The sequence below is a fragment of the Brassica rapa genome, chromosome A09, assembly GCF_000309985.2.
Source record: "Brassica rapa cultivar Chiifu-401-42 chromosome A09, CAAS_Brap_v3.01, whole genome shotgun sequence".
Classification (NCBI taxonomy): domain Eukaryota; kingdom Viridiplantae; phylum Streptophyta; class Magnoliopsida; order Brassicales; family Brassicaceae; genus Brassica; species Brassica rapa.
In genome coordinates this window covers 1019746-1042453 of record NC_024803.2, presented here as the reverse complement: position 1 = coordinate 1042453, position 22708 = coordinate 1019746, and the positions used below count along the sequence as shown (strand labels likewise).

At 37.0% G+C, this 22708-nt stretch overlaps 3 protein-coding genes across 10 annotated transcripts; 1 reads left to right on the top strand and 2 right to left on the bottom strand.

The window, feature by feature from the left end:
* Window positions 1–9953: 9953 nt before the first annotated feature.
* On the bottom strand, window positions 9954–12554 carry LOC108869616 (L-type lectin-domain containing receptor kinase IV.4). Its single transcript, XM_018654285.2, is given in 2 exon segments — window positions 9954–11555; window positions 11558–12554. Coding segments are annotated over 2 exon segments (1845 nt in total). The 5' UTR covers window positions 11952–12554; the 3' UTR covers window positions 9954–10104.
* A 1125-nt stretch (window positions 12555–13679) lies between these two features.
* Window positions 13680–19190, bottom strand: LOC103836821. Of its 2 annotated transcripts, none has more exons than XM_018654647.2 (10): window positions 15906–19190; window positions 15532–15820; window positions 15348–15436; window positions 15138–15262; window positions 14940–15021; window positions 14743–14860; window positions 14491–14654; window positions 14295–14409; window positions 14059–14208; window positions 13680–13983 (listed from the first exon to the last, which is right to left on the bottom strand). In XM_018654647.2, exons 2-10 carry the CDS (start codon window positions 15631–15633, stop codon window positions 13744–13746), a joined length of 1185 nt encoding a protein of 394 aa, XP_018510163.1. In that variant the 5' UTR covers window positions 15634–15820; window positions 15906–19190; the 3' UTR covers window positions 13680–13743. The 2 variants fall into 2 exon arrangements, with proteins under 2 accessions (XP_018510163.1, XP_018510164.1); XM_018654648.2 differs by having other exon boundaries at window positions 14295–14346.
* A 231-nt stretch (window positions 19191–19421) lies between these two features.
* LOC103836748 (serine/arginine-rich-splicing factor SR34) lies at window positions 19422–22520 on the top strand. 7 transcript variants are annotated; one of them, XR_626816.3, is made up of 14 exons: window positions 19422–19629; window positions 19764–19860; window positions 19948–20013; window positions 20096–20170; window positions 20254–20389; window positions 20475–20521; window positions 20607–20664; window positions 20778–20827; window positions 20915–20971; window positions 21049–21278; window positions 21494–21578; window positions 21656–22024; window positions 22126–22220; window positions 22305–22520. XR_626816.3 is itself a non-coding variant. In XM_033278682.1 (13 exons), coding segments are annotated over exons 2-13 (939 nt in total). In that variant the 5' UTR covers window positions 19422–19629; window positions 19764–19773; the 3' UTR covers window positions 22310–22520. The 7 variants fall into 7 exon arrangements, 3 of the variants coding, with proteins under 3 accessions (XP_033134573.1, XP_033134574.1, XP_033134572.1); XR_004450779.1 differs by lacking the exon at window positions 21494–21578; XR_004450780.1 differs by lacking the exons at window positions 21494–21578; window positions 22305–22520 and having other exon boundaries at window positions 21656–21801; window positions 21991–22024; window positions 22126–22224.
* Window positions 22521–22708: the final 188 nt, after the last annotated feature.

Sequence of the window (22708 nt, the reverse complement as noted above, 5' to 3'; positions counted from 1 at the left end):
TTTTCATGTAATTCTATTCTTGCTTTCTTTGTCAAAAAATAAATTCTATTCTAGCTTCAGTTTATAGGTAAATAAAAAGATATTTATATAACAAATTTGTTTAAAACATTTTAGAGTTTTCTCTTATTCTATTTAAGATGATTTTAATATGATTATTCTAAGATCTGTCTAAAAACCTCTAAAAGTCTTGGCGTAGTACTAACTCCTATTAAGCATAGTTAATAAATAAGCTTGTATCTTTTAATATTTTAAATTTAGCTTTATAGAATTAACCTTATGATCTAAATATTCTTATAAATAATTTAAATATTATTTTATGTTTTTATGACCATAAAATATACTCCAACATTTGAGTAAATATACAATACAAATGAATTTTAACATATAATTTCAAATGTAATATTAAATCAACTTATATTCTGTATACATATAATAGGCCATTTAACAGCAAAAAAAAAATCACTTTTATCTATATATTGTGTTTCTACTATTTTATTTATAAAAACAAATACAAATTTGAAAATATACATATTTACAAAAGATAATGAGTAATAAAATTTGGTCTCATGCCCCCAAATTGCCTCGCACGGCACTGCGTACAACATGGTTCCATGTTTTTTGTGGATAAGTTCTCTCTTTGTTTCATTTTAAATTTAGTTTTACACTTTAAAATATCTATACTATTAAAAGGAAAGGAGTTTTAAAAAATCTACCTATGAAAAGTTGTTGGACCCTTTCATTAGACTTAAATATTTTTTTTGGTCTCACCTTATTTTTCTCTAACTATACAATATTTTTAATGAAATTATTTATTACTTCTCATTGTTTAGGAAACTAAATATAAAATCATATTTATGAATATAAAAATAGACTCTATGAATTCGGTAATATTTTATCAAATTAACTTTCCGTAAATTTTTTTTATCGTATTCTTTGAATATGAAAATTTCACAAACCAATTTTGCATTCTAATATAGCACTACATAATAATAGAAATGTTATTATTGAATTCTATGTTGTTGTATAAAACATAGGTTTCTAAGATAACTTTATCATAACATATTTATTTGTATAAGTTTGTAGACAAGTGTTTGAGCACGATTTATAACATCTGAAATATTTTTTTTATACAAACTTACATGAATATATAGTCATTCTTTTTTACATATAGATTCAGTAGTATTCTAAAATAATGCATTATTGATAATTGCTAACCTATTTTACCAGCTACAAATTCATATCATGTAAACCCAATTATTATTAATGAAAATTGATGATGAAATTTAAATAATGTATATACAATGTATATATAATATTAACCGACTTTTATACAATTTATATATAATCTTACTAGAAGTGCAAAATATCCTATATTTATATCAAACCAAATATTTCATATAAAACAACTAATTAAATATAAATTTTAAACACTTAAGTTAATAAACAATCATAAATTTAAAAATATATTAGAAGTTTCATTCATCTCTTAAAATATTTTTGAAGATTATTTATTTTTTCTACCAGGTCAACGAAATGTCGGTCACACTTGATTGCGGATTTTTTCGAAGTTTACATGCTTTAAATTAACGAGTTTTCATTAATCCAAACCAGTTTATGTACAAGTCATCATGTTTACCGGTTCGACCACGGATCCAAACTCGATATAAAAGTATTGTTCTCATCTAATTTAAAATAATTTATTTTAAAATAATAGACATTGAGTCTGATCAAACCTTATAATGTTTAAAAAAAAAATCAAACGATTAAAAATATAATTACATTAACTAACTAAATAAAAATAAAAATTTTATTTTTTGATATATTACAATTTTGTCACATAATAAAGGATAACAATTAACAAAACTAAAATACTAATTCATATCATATATTTTTATCAGAAAAATAACCCGCGCTTTTCAGCGCGGGTCAAAATCTAGTAATTCATTATAAGTATCATTATATTTTCAGTGCAAATGTGTTTATAGTTTTCCCACTTTCATCTTTTATCCTTCCACTACAAGAAAACACAAGTTTTACGAGGGCAGTTTTCCTCGTTACTTCGTCGTAAAAGCAGTGTTACGACGAATTAGCGAGGAAACGCGTTTCGTCGTTATACGTTTGTCGTAACGCATATATCCTCGCTAATTCGTCGTAAGTTAGCGAGGAAATAATTTCGTCGTAAAAGCGAAGGAGGATATTTCGTCGTAAAGACCACGTAAAGATTCCACGTAAGGACGTCGCTAAGTTTCCTCGTAAATACCACGAAAAGCTTTCCTCGTAAAACCCACGTAAATAAATACTCGTAAAATTAACGTAAATACCTTGAGAGCTTTCCACGTAAAGAAAACGTAAAAACCTTGATAGATTTCCACGTTATTTCCATGTAAATGTTTCCTCGTAAAAACCACGTTAAGCTTCCACGTAAAGAAGCCGCAAAATTAGCTACGAATTTACTTCGTTTCATTATTTTATAGAAATATAAAAAATTATAATTATAAATATAATTATAAATATAATTTAAATTATTAATAAAATTAAAATTCTAAAAAAATCAAAACCAAAATATTTTATATAGAAATAAGTTTTGAATTCATAATACAATAACCGAAATTAAAAAGAACTAAGGGTGGTCGTTAATTAATCGCCTCGTAGAATTCATCACTCCTCGCCTGAACATCCGCCTCGGCATGTGAGTCGTCGGTCGGTGACTGGCCTGGGATAGGATTTTGTTGTCGCATGGTCCTCAACAAAGTCGCCCATTCCGGATTTGTGGCCGCTACAACGTCCAAGAAGCCCTCGAGTCCACCCATACGAGATCGGAGCTGAGTAGACTCTATACGCAGCTGAGTAGACTCTCTACGCAGCTCTTCGGACTCCCTACGCAGCTGAGAGACTTCCTCATCCCGTCGCTGAACATAAGACGATGTCGCTCTCGGAACATCGTTGACGGAACCAATCCCCAACGTCCGTCCCTTTTTTTTAGGGACAACCTTAAAAACAAAAAATAAATTTTGTTAGTAAAAATTTAAAGTTAAATTAAATGAATATTTAAAAAAATTAAAATTTTAGAAAATTTACCTCCTCGTAAAGCTTATCCACTTCAGGTGTGGATAAGGTGACGGGTAATCCATCGGTGGACTGTTGGGTCAGCTGGGTCTGGCGTTCTTCAACCCGAGCAGCCAAATCGTTGTAGATTTGCTCGGACTTGCCATCTATAAATCGGCCCGCCTTGTTCTTGTGGGTCCTCTCGTAAAGTTGCATAAGAGACGGGAATTCTCCCGTCTCTTTGGCCTAAAAAAACATTTAAGAAAGTTGTTAATTAGAATATATATAAAAATATACTAAAAATTTAATATAATTAAATTTTTAATTACCATTTCCAAACGGACACCGGCGTGGGGTTTTTGGCCCGTAGTGTGAAGCATCGGCCCGTTCCCGTGCTCATCGACTGTGTTACGGGAGTTAGAGCAAGACTGGGCGATTCTAATGGAATCAGGAAGACGCCAATATCGGATGAGGCCATCCCAGACATCCGTGGTGAGCTCAGCGGGTTTGCCACGCTCATACCCCTTCACGATCCAGTCACCCTTCCAGTTGGAGACCGTGTCCAACAAGCGAACTTTCGCCTTCGCTTCAAACTTCTTTCTCACCCTCTCAGTGATCCCCAAGGCCCAATTATATTTTTGCTGTTGGAAAAAATAATTTATAATTAGTTTTTCAGAAAAAAATATATATATAAATAATAAAAAAATTTAAAGATATATATTTAATTAATAGAACTTACAGCGTAAATTTTGAACCACGTCTTTCTGACGTAGTGGGGCGTCATTTTCCAGTTCGGATGTGCCATGGAGAAGTAACCTTTTATCGTATCGGTTACGTCCGATGCAAGACATCCGTCAATCCCCCACCTGAAAAATACAAATTTAAAATATAAATTATTTTTTAAAGTTATAAAAGAATTTAAAAAGAATAAAAAAATAATGAAACATACCATAAAGTTCCGTCCGGTCGGTCGGGGTCGATGACTGGTAAACCTTCTCTGCCTGGCAGACGGAGAATGTCCTCTACGGTGTACTGCGAGTAAGGAGCACTCGGAGGCACCATCAAATCGGGATGAATCTCGCCCGCGGGCATCGGAGGTGCCGGCATCGTAGGAGGCACAGGAGGAGGAGGAGGCATCTGGGGAGGCACGTGAAGAACCGATGGTGCACTAGAAGAAGGAGATCCAATGACTCTCTGAGTGTACTGAGTCTCGGGGACAGTCTCCTGACCCGAAGAACCGGGAGCTGAAGAAGACGACGGGTCTAAACGACTACCCGGCTCACCGAACATCTCTCTGTAATGGGCAGTAAGTCTACCTTTTCGAACCTGAGAAAAAAATTTAATTTTTTAAATTTTCGTGAACATATACTTCCCAACATTATCCACCTAATCAACACTAAATAACATAAGATCCGTAAACCTATCTAAATTCCCTATACTAACCACCTAATCTATCCTAAACTAATCAAACTAGAGAGGAATTAGAGAGACTTACCATTGCTACGAATTAGGGAGGAAGTGGAGAGGAAGTAGAGAGGAAAGACGGAGCGAGCTCGCTCGGGATATATATAAGATTACTTGTCCTCGTAAATTCCTCGTAAACTTACGAGGAATTACAGAGGCCCGCGTTTTCAGTTACGACGAAATAGCGACGAAATACAAAGGCCCGCGTTTTCGTTAACGACGTTTTTACGACGAAAAGGGTTACGTGGAATTAACGAGTTAACCAGTTACGAGGAATTAGCGAGCCTTTATTTTCTATAAATACCCACAACTTTCCTTCTCAAACCACACACACAAACTCACAAAACACACCCTATCTCAAATCACACTCCTCACCAAAATACTTTTCAAATTAGAAATATTTGAAAAAAAAAAGAAGAAAAGAAGATATTAGAATTTATGTGGGTGAGACTTAAGTCTCGCCACATATAATTCCAGTATCTTTCTTTTTTTCTTTTTTTCTAGTTTTTATACTATGAGGAAGTAGCAAGTCCCGCTTTTCACCAATTTAGAAAATTTGGAAAAAAAAAGAAGAGAAGAAGATATTTGGAACTCATGTGGTCGAGACTTACGTAAGTCTCGCCAAATGTGATTCAAGCATCTTTCTTCTCTTCTTTTTTTTAGTATTTTTAATATTTTCGTCGTAATATCGTCGTTAGTTTACGACTCTTTTACGACGATTTTGGCTTACGTGGAATTAGCGTGCCCCGCTTTTTTAATTTCGTCGTAAAGTCCTCGTGGCCTTACGAGGTGTTTACGACGAAATCATCCTACGTGGAATTAAAGAGTGCCTTCTTCGTCATTTACTTTACGTGGTATTTACGTCAATTTACCTTACGAGGTGTTTACGACGATTCTTTCCTACGTGGAATAAACGAGTGCCTCCTTCGTCATTTACTTTACGTGGCATTTACGTCAATTTACATTACGAGGTCTTTACGACGATTCTGTCCTACGTGGAATAAACGAGGATTACGTCGTACATTCGACGTCAGGTTACGAGGAATTAACGAGCAGTACGTTTAATTCCCTAAAATCCGAAACCCCAAACCCCAAAACCCATATTCCTTATCTTCTACTTCATATATTCCAAACCCCATCTTTATTTTCATTCCAAACCACAATTCCCACATTTACTTATTTATAAAACAAACTCCCACAATTTCTTATTCATAAAACAAACTCCCACATTACCTTATTCATAAAACAAACTCTCACATTACCTTATTCATAAAACAAACTACACAAAATCAAATACATCAATCGGATACATCGACATTCTCGTCATCACTAGAAATATCATCATTTTCATTAAACTCGTCTTCTACAGCTTCGTCTGTGGCATCATCGGTAAGATCTTCGTATTCGTGATTATGCGGATCAATGAGAAGGATGTCATCAACTTCTTGTTCAGGTTCCTCGACTTCATTTATCTGTTCTTCTTGCAATGGTGGTTCTTCTCCACTGATGATTCGTCCTCGAGGTGTAACTTTGATCACTGCTAACCAATTTATACCCGAATCTCTCATCCGAGGGTATGGAAGGAAGCTAACTTGGTCTGCTTGTGAAGCTAAGATGAAAGGCTCGAATTTGTTGTACCGACGTCCACCGTTGACATCAACTACACCAAATTTGTTAGACCGAACACCTCTGTTGACGACGGGGTCGAACCATTCACATTTGAAGATGACGCATTTCAGCTTCAGTATCCCTGGAAATTCGACTTCAATAATCTCCGTCAAGATCCCGTAGAAATCTGTTTCCCCTTTCACACATATTCCATAGTTACTGGTCGCCCGCTGTCTACCATACTCATATGTGTGAAAAGTGTAGCCTCGTGTGAAATACATCTGTGATGTGGTGACCTTTACAAGTGGAGATTGAATTACTTCGTGTAACCACTTAGGATAATCTGCATCGTCGTCATAATCAACCTGCAAAAATAAAGAGAACATTAAAATACAAATCATGTATGAAAAAATAGTTTGAGTTATAATACCTGATTCCGCAACCACTTAATGAAGTGCTGATCTTTCCTTTTGTCTACGTCACTTGTGGATATACCAGGAAATGTTTCTTCGACTTGAGAAACAAATAGGCTGTAAAATTAATCACATTTCATAGGAATGAATCTCTTGCAATTATATAATTAATTATATGTGTTTTGAAGTGTCCATATATGTTACCTTTCAAAATAACGCATCAATGGATCCTCGCAATTGAGTAGAATATAGGTGTGTGCACTATGAGCGTCTTGTTCACTCGACCACCAAACCTCTTTAGACTTCCCACCGAGTCGTCCAATCTGGCTAAAGATGTCTGGAACACCAGCAACTGCATATGTTGGCGCAACTCCACCATCATCATATCTTCTTGGAGCTCTTCTACGGGTACGTACTTTTGACGCAAAGTAGTACGATGTGAAGTGAGAAACTTCTTCCGTCAAACTTCCAGCAATTATAGAACCTTCAACTTTGGCGAGGTTCTTTGCTTTTCCCTTCAAATATTTCATGGCTCGCTCATACTGATACATCCATCCGTAATGTACAGGTCCACGAAGCAATGCTTCATATGGGAGGTGGACAGCTAGATGCTCCATGACGTCAAAAAATCCAGGAGGAAATATCTTCTCCAAGTTGCACAATAAGATGGGAATGTTCTCCTGAAGCTGTTCTACAACTTCTTCTTTAAGAGTGCGTGTGCTCAGATCCCTGAAAAATGCTCCAATGCCTTTTATATTCCAAAAACAATTAAACACATTGTTAGTCGTATATTATTTTGCAAACTAGACCGTTATAAAATTATTGTGATATAAAACACTACGAACCTGCAAGTGCTTCATGTACGTTTGTTGGAAGTAGCTCCGCAAATGCAAAGGGCAGTAGTCGTTGCATAAAGACATGACAATCATGACTCTTCATCCCAGAGAACTTTTGACCCTTTTCAACACATCTAGAGAGATTTGAAACATACCCATCGGGGAACTTCACTTCTGATGCCACCCAGTTGAACAACACCGACTTTTTTTCTGAAGACAGTCTGAATATCGGAACGGAACTTGTCCATTGCTTTTAATATGTAACTCGCTTCTTGAGCAAATATCCGGCAAGTCCAACCTCGATTTTATGTTGTCTTTTGTCTTCCCTGGGACATTCAATATTGTATTCATGATGTTCTCAAAGAAATTCTTCTCTATATGCATCACATCGAGGTTGTGGCGCAGAAGAAGATCCTTCCAATATGGCAACTCCCAAAATATACTCTTCTTGTGCCAGTTGTGATGAACACCGTAAGAATCAGGCATATTACGAGGGACATGCCAATTACCACCCCAACGAACTGTTTCGTTAGCTCCGTAGTAGTCGATTTGTGCTTCAATTTGTTCTCCAGTTAGATATGGTGGAGAAGTGTCTCTCACAACCCTTTTGTGCCTAAACAAATTCTTGTTTCTTCGGTAAGGATGGCCAATGGGAAGAAATCGACGATGACAATCAAACCAACTTGTCTTCCTACCATTCTTCAGTTGAAACGCATCTGTCGTTCCATTACAATATGGACAAGCTAATCTCCCATGTGTAGTCCATCCAGACAACATCCCATATGCAGGAAAGTCACTTATGGTCCACAAAAGCATAGCTCGCATCGTAAAATTCGTCTTCGTTGAACAGTCATACGTCCTCACCCCTGTTGACCACAAATCCTTCAACTCTTTTATCAGTGGTTGTAGGAAAACATCCAGGGACCTTTTTGGATGGTTCGGACCAGGTATCAATATCGTCAAGAATAGCAACTCCCGTTGCATGCACATCTCCGGTGGCAGGTTGTATGGCGTAAGAAAGACTGGCCACAATGAATATTGTCTCCCTGACATTCCGAACGGACTAAATCCATCTGTGCATAATCCGAGATACACATTCCGGCTATTGCTAGCAAAATCCGGATGTACTTTGTTGAAATGTTTCCAGGCTCTTGCATCTGATGGATGAGTCATCTCACCATCCGTCTGAGTATGCTCGGCATGCCATCTCATCTTTGCAGCAGTCTGCTCTGATTGATACAATCTTTTCAATCTGTCTGTAATTGGTAGGTACCACATCCTTTGGTACGGTACCCTATTACGTCCCCGTCCTTGCGGCTTGAATCGTGGCTTCTTGCAGAATCGACATACTTCTAGCTTCTCATCATCTCCCCAATAGATCATGCAGTTGTCGATGCAGACATCTATCATCTCCGAAGGCAACCCAAGACTATAAACTAATTTCTGAATCTCATAATAAGAATCAGCAGACACATTGTCTTCCGGCAAATACTCTTTAAACAAGTCCGCCCATTCGTTCATGCAACTTTCAGGTAGATTGTGATCAGTTTTAATATTCATCATTCTAGCAGCCAACGACAATTTAGAGAGACCTTCTCTACAACCACTGTAAAGTGGTTGATTCGCCGCGTTTAACATTCCGTAAAACTTTTTTGCATCTATATTAGGTTCTTCATCTTCATCATGAGCTACGAATGCATCAGCTACCATATCATGAACCCTATCATAATCTACCATCTCCTCCTGATGGTAACTATGTTCATTATGCAAATGATGATTAACCGGTTCTTCCTGAAAATTGCTATTACTACTACTAGCTTCATTCTGATCATAATTATAACCTTCCCCATGTTGAAACCAGATATAGTAATTTGGCGTGAAACCTCTATTTATTAAATGCTTCCAAACATTTTCACGGTTTGCCAATTTCGAATTGTTGCATTTCCGACAAGGACAGAACATCTTACCACTTTCTTGGGCGAGCGGTGTTGAATCTGCTTGGTGCATAAATGTCTCCAGCCCCGCAAGGTATTCTTTCGTCACTCTCCCGTTAGCATCTCTATGCATATACATCCAATTCCGCAACTCGTAAATAGTCCCAGAGCCAGCCATTTTTTTTTCTTTCACGTTTTTTGTTGTTGGTGTGTTTAAAATGATGTTCCAACATCCATATTTATAGAAAATTTCGAATCTGGTAGTTGTAATTTTACTATGAAATTACGACGAAAATTAATTGTATGGCCAAAAAAAAAACGTGAGCCACCTACCAAGTTGGTGGATTCAAAATTTCCTCGTTAAGTACACGTAAAATATTTCGTCGTAAAGCACTCGCGAAATTTACGTGGATTTTACGAGGAAAAACTATTTCCTCGTAAAAGCCACGTCAATTTACATCGTCTTTACGACGAATATTTTTTGTCGTTAACTTACGACGAAATAACGATGCTTTTCTTTCTCAACGTACTTTCCTCGCAAAATCAACGTTTTTTTACGAGGATTATTTTTCCTCGTTAAACTTCTTCGGTAAAGATACGTTTTCTTGTAGTGTTCAGTTTATTAATTAGCAAACACAAAAAAACATACTGTATTAATAAGGACTCTATTAGAAAATTCAATAGTTTTATCAATACGAAAAAATAACTTTAAACAATTTCATTAAACAGAAGAACTGACATATAAAACGAAACGGACGGAAACAATATGTAACGTAAGGCACACAAACGTCCTAATATTCAAAGTCACCTCCCACCGGAGAGGACAGAATCAACCATGGAAGATTCACCTGTAAACATGCCAATGCCTGTCATGCTAAGTCCGTGGTGGGTTCCCAACATCATCTCGCTCCCACGCAAGTCCAAAGGCGAGAAATCTGGTAACATTGAATCTCCACTTAGGTAATCTAGCTTCAAAACCATTTCGACCTCTCTTTGATCAAACTCTATCCCTAGATTCCGATCCTTAGCATCCAGTATGTTTCCCTCACTCCAAAACCCAAAAACCCAATCCACGAGCAAGACCGTCTCACCACTCTTTTTATGAACCTCGATAGGACGTCTACCGCACGCAACTTCCAATAGAAGCACCCCAAACGAGAAAACATCAGTTGCGGTCGTGGTCTTCCCTGTCCTCATGTGATCGGGGGCTAGGTATCCCCATGTTCCAGCGACGTGAGAGGTCTGAGGATCCGTACCGTGACCGCACAATCGAGCTAAACCGAAATCCCCAAGTCTCCCATTATACTCTGCATCCAATAAGACGTTGCTGGATTTGATGTCGCGGTGAATCACCACTTGTTCCCAATCCTCGTGGAGGTAGAACAAGGCAGATGCCACACCTTTAATGACTTTAATTCTTTGTTTCCAGTCGAGGGTTACCTCTGGACTATTATGCAAATACTTGTCTAAGCTTCCATTGGGCATGTAGTCGTACACTAGAAGAAGCTCCTTTTCCCGACGGCAATAACCTAAAAGAGGGACTAAGTTCCGGTGACTCATCCGACCAATAGTCACGATCTCAGACACAAACTCTTTCAACCCTTGTTTGGATTCGTTCGACACTCTTTTCACGGCGATCTCTTTCTTTGTATTGGGCATGACACCTTTGTAAACGCTCCCAAACCCGCCAGATCCGAGAACGTCCTTCTCCTTGAATCCTTCCGTGGCGGAGTACAAGTCTTTGAACTTCACCCTGTTCTTGGTGAACTCTGTTTCCCAGTCTTCTAGCTCCTCCTCCTCCTTCTCCTCTACAAACTTTATCTTCCTCCTAAAGATAAATTTCACAAATTCCCTGAGCAATAGGGACAAAAAGAAAAGTAGGGCGAGAAGTGTCACAGCAAAATAGAAGGCAGTCAGCGGCGGGATTCCCTTTCTCTTGGACTGCAGCTCTGGAAGTTTTGGAAGTGTCTGTAAGTCCAACGGGGGAGCTTTCCCCTTCACCTGGAAACTCCACCCAAGGATAAAATGTTGCGACACAACAGCACCGGTTGAAGCCGAGAAACCGACGAACATATCTTGCAAAAGAATCGAGGATAGATCCCTGACAGTAGAGACAAGTGGTTTTATTGGTTTGTCATGATTGAAAGGAGCCATCGTTACGTCAATTTGATTGGTAAGGCCATCGTAATCGACCCAAACCTGCATCCGCTGACTACTGATCAGAGTAAGGTCCTTAAACTGACCCGTCTCGTCGTCCCGCGGGTGAGCCCGAGGTATTCACCGGGATTTCCGGACGGGGGGCTGGAGGTAGGAGCCACGAAAAAGGCCATGCCGTCGCCGCTAAATGTCTTGACCTGAGGGATGATGGCGAAGACAAATGTTGTGGAGAAGGACGAGACAGTGCTGTTTGGAGAATCTTTGAACCGGATTGGTTGGTTATAGAAGGCGTGACCGGTCATGTACATTGTTGAATGGGTTAGCTTTAATAGACCGTTGGGTGTGACGGTTGCTTTCCCTTGGATGGATATGAGAGTCAGTGGAAGATGGAAGCCATTGTAAGTGAAGTTGTTGACAGATTGGGAAGAGGATTTTAGGAGTTGAGAAAGTAGACTGAAGAAGAAGAAGACGATGGTGAGTAGCTTCACGAACATGGCTCTCTCTTTTTTTCTTTCTCTGAAGACTGTTTTGGTATGTGTTTGAGTTTTTGAGAAACTAAGTCAATTTATGGTGTGGGTGAGGATGTAGAAAAGTCGTATTTTTTCCCACGGGAAACTTCGTAGTTTAACCTTATGCGAAGACTTCAGTGCTTGACCTAATTTCGCTGTCAGAGATTATAGTAACGGGAGATTATATCAACTTCGTGGATGGGTAAATATTTAAAAAGACTATAACTACAAAATTCACTTAAAACTACTATATATATATATATATAGCCGTATTGATTATTTGGTTTGTTTTGATTTCTACGAATAGTAATATTATAATGTTGAAAACTTTTAAAAAAGTTTCTCAAATCATTGGAGATGCTCTACGTTTGGAACTCTGATAACTCATTCGACCGATACTCACCATCTTAGACACCAACTGTATGGGAGGAATGTGGAAAAAGTCTTCACCATAAATTTAACTCGGTTTAGAGTCGATCGATGGTGGAAGTTTGATACAAGACATGGATACTTAACGCTGCTCGTTTCGCTATCAAAGAAGATAAGAACGGGAGATCAAACCAACTTGTACATTATATACAGTTGTCTATTTTTTCTTCGTAAGAGACAGATATACAGTTATCTCGCAATAAATGACATTGTCTAATCTTTGTCTTTCTTTTAATCCTGAGTAACACATTATATCTACTAGGGGCTTAGCCCCGCGCAAGCGCGGGGATGTTAGAAATTTTTGAGATGTTGCGATTGGTTAGATTGAGGGATGTGGAGTGTAGAAAAAGAGCGAAGAGATGTTTATGAAGAAGAAGAGTGATGAGATGAGATGCATAAGAAGAAGAGAGAATCATTTCTTTAATTCTTTAAGTGCAGTTGTGTTATGGTTGATATTTTTTTACCTTGAAATGGAATTGAACAATGGTTAAACTGAACATACGTATATCTAGAAATTTCAAATATGATTCTTAGCAGAAGGCAGATTATTTCTTATGTGGAGGGAGCTCAATTTTTTATCCTCGTATGGATTCAGAAATGATGAGAAAAAAGTTTAGTAGGTTAGCGTAGACTCTTCGCGTAGTTGTAAATTTTAGTTTAATTGGAACCCATAATTATGGAAATCATTTACAAAATTATTAATTGATTGAAAATAAATCCTCGTAACTTTGTGTTACGCATCAGGAAGATGCATGGTGTGCAGCAGGTTCCAAAATAAAATATAGATGTGTTTTGAGTGGAATGCAAAAGATGGTGCCATATTAAAATATTATACTTTGTCTCTGTTAAATTTGGTTGTGTAGAAACAAATTTAGTATAGCTCAATGTCAAATGTATAATTCAAACATATGTCACTACACTCGTTTGTTTTTCTGTATTTTTATTATTATTAAATGTTGGTCACTTATAAGAATTGTGTGGTTTTTGTTTTTGAAGAGTTCCGTATTTATGGGAATTTAATTTTGAATTCGTGTTGTTGGACTTATGATGATTTTTTTTTTTTTAAATCCTTTAACAAAAAAAATAAAGCTTAATTGTTCTAAAACCTACTCATGTATATTGATAACCTGTCCGTTCGAGTAAGATCTTGACTACAATATATTTAGAGGAATTGGTTGTAATTAGTTCGCGTGGCAACGACACGTATGTTGCATTCTTTAACGTTTATTTTGTATTTTGGTTCGCGATGCTAGTGGCATGTTGTGAATTTTATAACAACGATGCTAAATATTCCGTCAACCCTTTTGTATTTAAACATTAAAAAGCATTTGTCTTGTAAAAAAAAGCCTTAAAACAGAGAAAATGGAAAGTCTAAATAAGAAAAGTGCATAGAAGAAACGAAAGCATAGGTTGGTTGACGGTGGTCCAGCTTTTTAACTTCACTCACGGGGGTGTTTACGGGTGCCTTCTGCGCCTCCATCAGCGATGGACTTGTTTCATAAGCTTCACCTTTAACATTCTTGCTGGCAGATGCTGATGCTTCACCACCTTCCACCTGAACAAATTCATCTGCAGTAATCTTGAACGTCTGCTAAAGTTTAAATTATGTTATTGTGAAATTACTTAGTTCATAAGGCAATCCAAACAATCTTATATGTAATACCTCGGGAGGGATGCTGTCCATGATTGAAGAGACAGTGATAGGGTGGCTTGGGGAAAAAATTAATGGTGTCACACGTATATGGAAAACAAAAATTTTCCCAGCAAGGTCTTTAACACTTTGCGGGAGTTCCTCGCTCCCACCCCCATTCATCTGCAGTCGTTCCAAACATAGAAAATAAAGTGAGTTTGTGAGAGCTGTATTCGATCAGCACATCGTCTGAGTAGAAAGTTACAAACCTCATCTAGAGTCAGGCCAGGTGCATCCTGCTTAGTCAGCTTCACCATCTCCCTGTCGAAGACCACAAAAATGGCATTATCATCCCCATCATCAACGAAAAGCTCGACACGGTATCTGAAACAGAGTGTCACATAAAAGATGTAAGGTGGAAAAATAGTTTTTAATCTCACACATTGAGTAACAGCAAGTTCCTACTTTATAACCCCTGTGACGTTGGGATTAGCACAACGGTTGCAACGGAGAGAACTCCCAAACTTGTCAAGCTTCTTGCTGCAGCCAGTGCAAGAAATGAAAAACCAACCATTCTGTTGCAGAACTTCCACAGCCCGAGCCTTGCAAATTAAATCAGCTTCATGTGTCTGCATCAAGGAATTAGATTTATTTTTAAGTAATTTTTTGTCTAAAAAACAAACATAAAATAAACTTGTTTGGATCTACGAATGTTACCTGTTCATCAGAGTTGGTAATGAACTTGTTTCGCTCTCCTATGGAGACAACTTCCTTCTTTTTTATGCCATGTTTGGTGTCGATGCAAGGAAAAGCTTCTCCCGATGGGCCTTTTAAGCTGAAACCAGAGGGCAGAAGACGTTACGTTACTATAAGAATAAATATTACTCTAACACAAAAGCGTGATGAGTTGAGACCTGGCCGTAAACTCCGCGATAGCTTGTAGAGCTGGGTCGAAATCAAATTTCGTCGCTGGGGTTGCGTTGAGGTATAGGTTACCTGCGGGATAAAGAGTGTTTCGGATAGCACAAAGTGGGCCATTATTATAGCTCTTATAAGTATATAAATTAACAAACAATTATAAAATACAATTACGAAAGTGAGAGTTTACAAACCTCCAAATATTTTGGGATTCACAGTTGTGACCACCATGACAGACTGTGTCCTATCACCTGAGCTGATAAGACCCCTAAACATTGATGCAACATCATCCCACAAAGAGAGGTACACGACCACCATCCTGTTATGCGTATGGGAATAAGTTTTTACCATGAAGAAGATATTTTGTAAGAAATGGAAACTAAATAACGGATTTAATTACTTACGGTTCAATCAAAAAAGGGACAACAACTCGAGTCATCACTCCAGCAGCCGCTAGGTCCGAATCTTGAACAGATTGAATCTGCCCAACAATCTGCGTTGCGATGCACAAATTAAATTAATTTATTTTCAATGAACAACATATAATGACGTAACAACAAAAGTAGCAAACGTTTACGGAGAACTAACCGGGGAGCTCCAAATTAGTGTTTGCGAGAGCTTGGAGAGGGTCAAACTTCCGTAGTATGAATTTCTCAACGTTGATAACGGGAGCTTTATCGAAAACTTCATCAATGGTTGTTTGAGGGATAAACCGGATCACGAAAGGATGGTCCGTTATCTTGTACATCTTGCAACCTCATAGCGCGATACTCTCATGACTGAGCCCGCTTTCAGTAACGGACGGTAATAAGGGGAGCGACCAGCAGGAATGAATCTATGTATAACTGAATTCTGCAATCGAAGAGTGAACTGAATTCTGCAATCGAAGAGTGAAGATTTAGATTAGCTGGTGATAAGGAAAATTAAAAAATCAAAGGGAAAAACCCTAATCGTTACCGGACCTTCTCATCAAGAAAGAGCAGAGTGATTCCCATGAATTCAAGCATGATGTCAAACCGCTGATATATATAGCTTTCAGAAAAAGAAAGCGGAAGCGTCGAAACCGAGAATGGATTGAATGGGATTAACATTTATTCCAGAAATTTAAGTAATAAAGATAGATCGATTGGGGAGGTGAAGAGATGAGAAGATAAACACGCTTTGTACAGATCGTGACAGGCGAAAACGGCGGGCCGAGATCTATAAGGAAAAAAAGAGAAGGATGGAACCCTAATCAGATGGAGAGCTAGGAGAGGCCACAAAACACAACGTTTTGAGCTTTAACTAAACTAAACGCTGAAGATATTAAGTGGGCCAAAACCTTTTTAAAAAACAGGCTTTCAAAGAGACTACGACCAAACACATTTGAAGTAAATAAAGACGAACCCATTTCCGATTTTGACAGGGGACCCACAGTATTTAAAACATGGACGCGTGGATAGCTTTAGGAGAGGCAAAAGTGCCTCATTATATATAAGATTATATATATTTTAATTCTATTAAATATAAATTACCTGCAACGTATATAATATTGATGAACAGTTTTATGGATAAAGATTTCACGATAAATCTCTCTCCAAAACACTTGGATCGATGGATGGTTCTGCATGTACGATATCTTTGATGGACATAATCTCTCCGCAGCAAACGATCACAACGAACAAAGCCTCACGCAATCCTAGAGACGAAGTTTCAAAGATTATCCTATCAATGTGGTGGCTTGCAAGCGACCCAATTGACCATAGGAAAGCGTTAAGTTCTGCAACTAAAGCAGAGGCTAGATGAGGGAAAGCCCTACGACTATGAAGCACCGTTCTCGTCCCTCACCAACCACGCTGCTCCATTCAAGAACGCTCTGTCCACCCATGAAGAGGTCCTCTTGATTAAAACCGCGGTTTTAAACTCTTTTTTATCATGTGGAGGAAGTTAACTAGATTTTGATATGTAGTTTTTTAGCAAAATTTTATCTAACAGAAACCATAAATATAACCTATGCTTAAATTTGCATGTATAATACATTTACAGTTATAATAGTAACTGATTTATCTAATTTAGTTCTTACAGATTAAATATAGAGTATTTTACATATTAACCGGTATTATATGGTCTAACTGTATAAGACAAACAAACCATTATATTATTTTTAAAATACAACCTAATTAAGTTAGATGTAATTTGTGTTCAGTAAATAGACTTTTGATATCAACATCTAGAGGTAGACCATATCTTTTTTTATATTAACATAAGCAGAAGACTTGTGTAATTTAACGTTTGCATTTTTTAAGAAGATGGATTTCATGTATGTATAATTATATGCTAGTTGACTAGTATAATAAAAAGTTTAAATGAACAATATTAAAATTATAACGCTTCTACACCAAATTTGTGGTAAAATTAGGTGTTATTGGTTTATATATTTTTATTGATTTAGAAATCCATATAGGATTTATAAATCTAAGTAAAATATATAAATTTTTAAATTTTTTCGGATTAGTATTTACAAATCCGGAGGTTTTCCTTCGGATTTGGGCCTTTGTATTTTTCACAAAGAAATCCATGCAAATCCATTCAAATACATTATGAAATCAAATATATTAGTAAATCCGTATGATTAAATAACACTTGATTTGAATTATAATTTATGAATCATTAAATGAATAACACTTGATTTGAATTAGAATTTATGAATCATTAAACGAATAACACATGATTTCAATACATATTTTAAAATTATAGAACCAATAACACAAGATTTAGTTTGGATTTCAAATCCATCAAAATACATCAACCAATAACCCCCACTAAAGTTATCAAGGTAAAATTATAATTTTTTCTTTGTTATTCTGCCACTGTGTAATAATATATTGAGAAATTAGGACTCCTATACAAACATAACCTGCATATTTGCAAGGATGGATTTTTGGCTTTTGGAGTGACGTGTTTTTTTTTAATGGCCTTACTACCCTTATCATATATCGAAGCCTAATATGTAATAATATTTGCGAAAACCTTATTTCTCTTTAATGATTACGCGTGATGAGAGAGACGACGACACCAATATCTTCTCCGGCGACGTTCCCAACCACCAACCAACAAGCCACTCAACCGCAACACAAATCAACTCTCACGCTTTCTGCACATCCCTCTCATGTATCTCATCTCTCCGCCACGGCCTCTCTCACCACCCGTGGATGGAACTCATTGATTGGAGCTCGCTAGACCTGATTCTCTCACCTACTCTGCATACCAGAATTGCTGCAACACTTGAATAACTGGAGCATGTAGAAACTGAATATTTTCAATATGTATGATTCTGGTTTTTCTGTGAGGACTCATCATGTGCAAAGATATAGAGAATATGTTAAAATCCAACAAGCGAAGTCCTAATTCAACTCCTGAAAATGTTGGAAAGGAAGATGAGAAGCTTAAAGCAGAAAAGAAAATGCTCAGATTTAAGATATGAACTTACATAGCAGCTAGACAACTACAAATACATTATCGAACATACTTGTATTTATCAGGCTATATATACTTTATAATGAATCAACATTTTTATTATCCGGCTACATGTTTTTTGTATGAACCAACGCTTTTATTATCCGGATATTAAACTTTATATTTCTTCCTTATTAGAGTTAGCATGCTGTAAATATTATAATGACACATGCAATGGCACAAAAAAATATCTACACCAATTTTAGTATCCGGCTACATTTTCTATTTCCAATTACATATTCGACATAGCCGTCTAAACATACTTTCTAATATTTAAGTAATAATACAGATTCATATAAATTTGTATTTCTTCAAATTGGTAAGAAAATAGGTTTTTAATATCCGGCTACATTTTTGATTATCAATTTTATATTCGACATAACCGGCTACACATACTTTCTAATATTTTAAGTAATAATACAGCTTCGTATAAATTTGTATTTTTACCAATCGGTATTTTTAGTATCCGGCTACATTTTTATTAATCAATTTTATATTCGACATAACCGGCTACACATACTTTTCTAATATTTTAAGTAATAATACAGTTTTGTATAAATTTGTATTTTTACAAATCAGTAAAAAAAAAAATAGGGATAACACACAAAGTAACTGTCTATTTTTTTTTTTCAAGTTATTGTCTATTATTCATTTCATGTGCAAGTCGTCAATTAGTGATGCCGTATTCGTTAGTTGTTGTTGGCTTTTAACAGGTCTGTACCCGCTACACCAATACTTACGTTGCTTGTATATATAGATTATAAGTCATCATTATATGCATTTCATCATTACAAAATTTTTGCGCTTCACAAGTGAACAAACAGAGGAATAGGGTCAAAATGGTCATTTTGCAAAGTTTGGAGTTGGGCTTTACGGTTGGGCCAGCACTTTTTCCAGTTTTGCAAATTATCAAATTAGGTGGTATTTTATGTGCAAATCGCTCTAATATATTTCTACTCTATATGGTATTTTACCAAACGGGTCTGATGTACCGATACCGTTTAAACTTTTGTCTTTAACCCAGTGGTAAAACTTGTAAAGCTAAAAAAAAAAGGAGAACACGTGAGGCACGTGATACTCTGGGCTCCTTAATATCATCTCGACCAATTCGAAAGCCCTAGAGGCAGAGTTCTTCTCTCTACTGTCCGAAGCTCTCTCCCCCCACCAACCCAGATCTCAATTCTCATTCAGGTGAAACCCTTCGCCTCTCTCTCTCTCCCTTCTTCCTCTTCCTCTTCTATTCCATCGATATCTCCTCCTCTTAGGTTATCCGAATCATCACCGGATTTTAAATTCAGATCGCGTTTTTGATTTTTGGATTAAAGGAAAAAAAAGATGAGCAGCCGTTCGAGCAGAACTATCTACGTCGGGAACCTTCCCGGAGATATCCGCGAGAGAGAAGTCGAAGATTTGTTCAGTAAGGTATATATACAACTTTCGTTTCTTCTCAATCATCAATTGGATTCTTAAAATGGTGGATCTGATACGAATTGTATTTGTTTCTGGTAGTATGGACCTGTTGTTCAAATCGATTTGAAGATCCCACCAAGACCTCCTGGCTACGCCTTCGTCGAGGTCAAGCTTGTTATACAATTAAAATGTTTTTGATTTCATAAATGAGCTCGCTTTTTGAAAGAATGTGATGTGTTTGCTGTAGTTTGAGGATCCTCGGGATGCTGATGATGCAATTCACGGTCGTGATGGATATGACTTCGATGGCCATTGTTTAAGGGTTTGTTATTTTTTGAAAATTTAATAACTTTTAAGTCAAAAAGTTTGAATTTTTTGAAGTGTTGTTTATTATATTTGATGCAGGTGGAGCTAGCACATGGTGGGAGGCGTTCGTCTAATGATGCACGTGGTAGTTACGGTGGTGGTAGTCGTGGTGGTGGTGGCGGTCGTGATGGTGGTGACCGTGGACGTGGGCCATCTAGGAGATCTGAGTACCGAGGTATGCATGATTAGCTTAGGATTGATTAAGTGTGTTCAAATTTATTGGAGAGATCTCTAATTTGTTTTTTTTTTCTATTATACAGTTGTTGTGTCAGGTTTGCCTTCATCTGCTTCATGGCAAGACCTCAAGGTGAGCATTTAACACTCTTAAGACTTCAGTGTTGATAAACTCCTTAAAGTCGGTTGTGTAATCATTTGTTTGTGTGTGTGTTTAGGATCACATGCGTAAAGGAGGAGAAGTCTGTTTCTCTCAAGTGTTCCGTGATGGCAGAGGTAACGTCTCATACCTTAACCGAGAATAAGCTGTTTGTGTGATTTCTACATGGAAATGTTATGTAGTCTGTGGCATGCTTTAAACATCTATATCTTGGACTGTTTATATACAGGTACAACTGGAATCGTTGATTATACGAGCTACGAGGACATGAAATATGCGGTGAGAAGTTCTTCTTGTTCCTAATATTTGATTGTTTTTGTGTGTGTTCATTTGAGTGCTCATGAGTATATTCTTCATTTTCTACAGATCAAAAAGCTTGATGACACAGAGTTTCGGAATGCGTTTTCTCGTGGATATGTCCGGGTATGCTTCTTGTCAAATATCCTTATCCTGAGAGCTGTATTCTTTTTTTCTTTTGCGCTTAACATTCATCACTATAGGTTAGGGAATATGATTCGAGGAAGGACTCGAGAAGCCCTAGCCGTGGAAGATCTTATTCTAAGAGCCGTAGCCGTAGCCGTAGTCGCAGCCGTGGGCGTAGCCACAGCCGCAGTCTTAGCCGCAGCAGGAGCAGGAGTCCAAAGGCTAAATCTTCACGTAGGTCGCCTGCAAAATCAACATCGAGATCTCCTCGTTCCCGCTCTAAGTCAAGGACACCACCTCCAAGAGGGTAATGTTTCGTTTCTTATATTATGTTTATGCTAGATTTCACCGGATATCATCTAATCATAGAATATAGTTTAGCTCTAAGTTAGTCATTGGGGAGACTTCAGAGTTGTGTATTAAGAATAATCAATGATGATTGCTTCTAGTTAAGTTAAGGGTATTAGTCATTTTCTTCTGAAAGTGTGGCCTTTTATTGCTGAGAATGGTTTTGTTTCCTAGATATGGATATACCTACAATCAACTAAAAATTGGGGATTAATATCTGGATCATGGATTACTTGTACACAAGTGTTTCGTCTCAGAGGTATATGCTCCTTAGATAGGCAACTTTGGAATTGAATCTTTGTCTCCTTATTTTCTGATAATATCATTTGCTGTTAGATGGGTAACACAGGAGAGACATTGGATCACATTGTTATAGATATGGATTCATTGATGACAGAGCTAGGAACATATATTTTCATTACCTGCAAAATCACCAAGCGTGCTGGATTCTCATGGAACCGATGCTGTGCTCAGGACACAGGGTTTGCTAGAACTTGTCTTAGTCTTAGTTTATGTTCTCTGCTAGTTTGTGTTCTTTTTTGCTTTCTTGTGATATCATTTTTGCATCTCTGACATGAATGAGGGCATCAAGGCACTTGGTGAAACAGCTATTATACACGGAAAACATATTAGGATTCTAAACCTGGATATTGTTTCTCGGACTTTTGCAGATCTCGTTCAAGGTCAAGATCCCCTCCACCTCCTGTAAGTGATACTTAATCTAGATACACTTTACTGAGCTCTATATATGGTTTTTTAAGCCATTCCGCTAATTACAGACCTCGTCATCCTTTGCGTTGTTGCAGGTTCAGAAGGAAGCAAGTAAGAGCCCTAGCAAGGTGAGTCCAGCCAAGAGCCCTATGCGTAGCAGGAGCAAGAGCAGAAGCAGGAGTCCATCTCGGTAATGCACACTACACTCACTCTCTTTTACTTATTTTGAACACAGTCTGACTCCTTGTCTGAATCTTTCACCAACTTGTTACAGGTAAAACAAAAAAGAAAAGAGAGCTGGGTTCTGTTGGAAGATTCTCCTCAGGGATCATATCTATTTTATGTTGTTCGTTTGTCCAAGACTTAAGTACCTATATTTCTCTTGTTTTGTTTTATTTTTAAATGTATTCACTGCAACAATTTGTGTTTAAGATTCTCTTAAAAGATCTTTACTTTTGTTTTTTATATTTTGATAATATTATTGCAGCCATATGACTTCAAGATTCTCTTCTTTTCCATGATACAACTTCTTTTAAAAGATTGATAAATATAAGTTGTTTTAAATTTTATCTTAAAATCTATAAGTTAGTATTCTATTAAAAAAATACAGTATTAATAATTATATCCATGAAGTTTTTAATTGGATTGGCTGAATTGTATTTAATAAATATATTTCGA

What these genes read in the sequence shown, in the direction of transcription:
- LOC103836821 (XM_018654647.2), bottom strand. Translation starts at nt 15,633, where the DNA reads ATGAAGTTTTCGATAAAGCTCCCGTTATCAACGTTGAGAAATTCATAC. An exon ending in ATCGCGGAGTTTACGGCCAG is followed by an intron (nt 14,861 to 14,939) that starts GTCTCAACTCAT and finishes CTCTGGTTTCAG; the next exon opens with CTTAAAAGGCCCATCGGGAG. An exon ending in AACGTCACAGGGGTTATAAA is followed by an intron (nt 14,410 to 14,490) that starts GTAGGAACTTGC and finishes ACTCTGTTTCAG; the next exon opens with ATACCGTGTCGAGCTTTTCG.
- LOC103836748 (XM_033278682.1), top strand. Translation starts at nt 19,774, where the DNA reads ATGAGCAGCCGTTCGAGCAGAACTATCTACGTCGGGAACCTTCCCGGA. An exon ending in TCGATGGCCATTGTTTAAGG is followed by an intron (nt 20,171 to 20,253) that starts GTTTGTTATTTT and finishes TATTTGATGCAG; the next exon opens with GTGGAGCTAGCACATGGTGG. An exon ending in ACGAGGACATGAAATATGCG is followed by an intron (nt 20,828 to 20,914) that starts GTGAGAAGTTCT and finishes CATTTTCTACAG; the next exon opens with ATCAAAAAGCTTGATGACAC.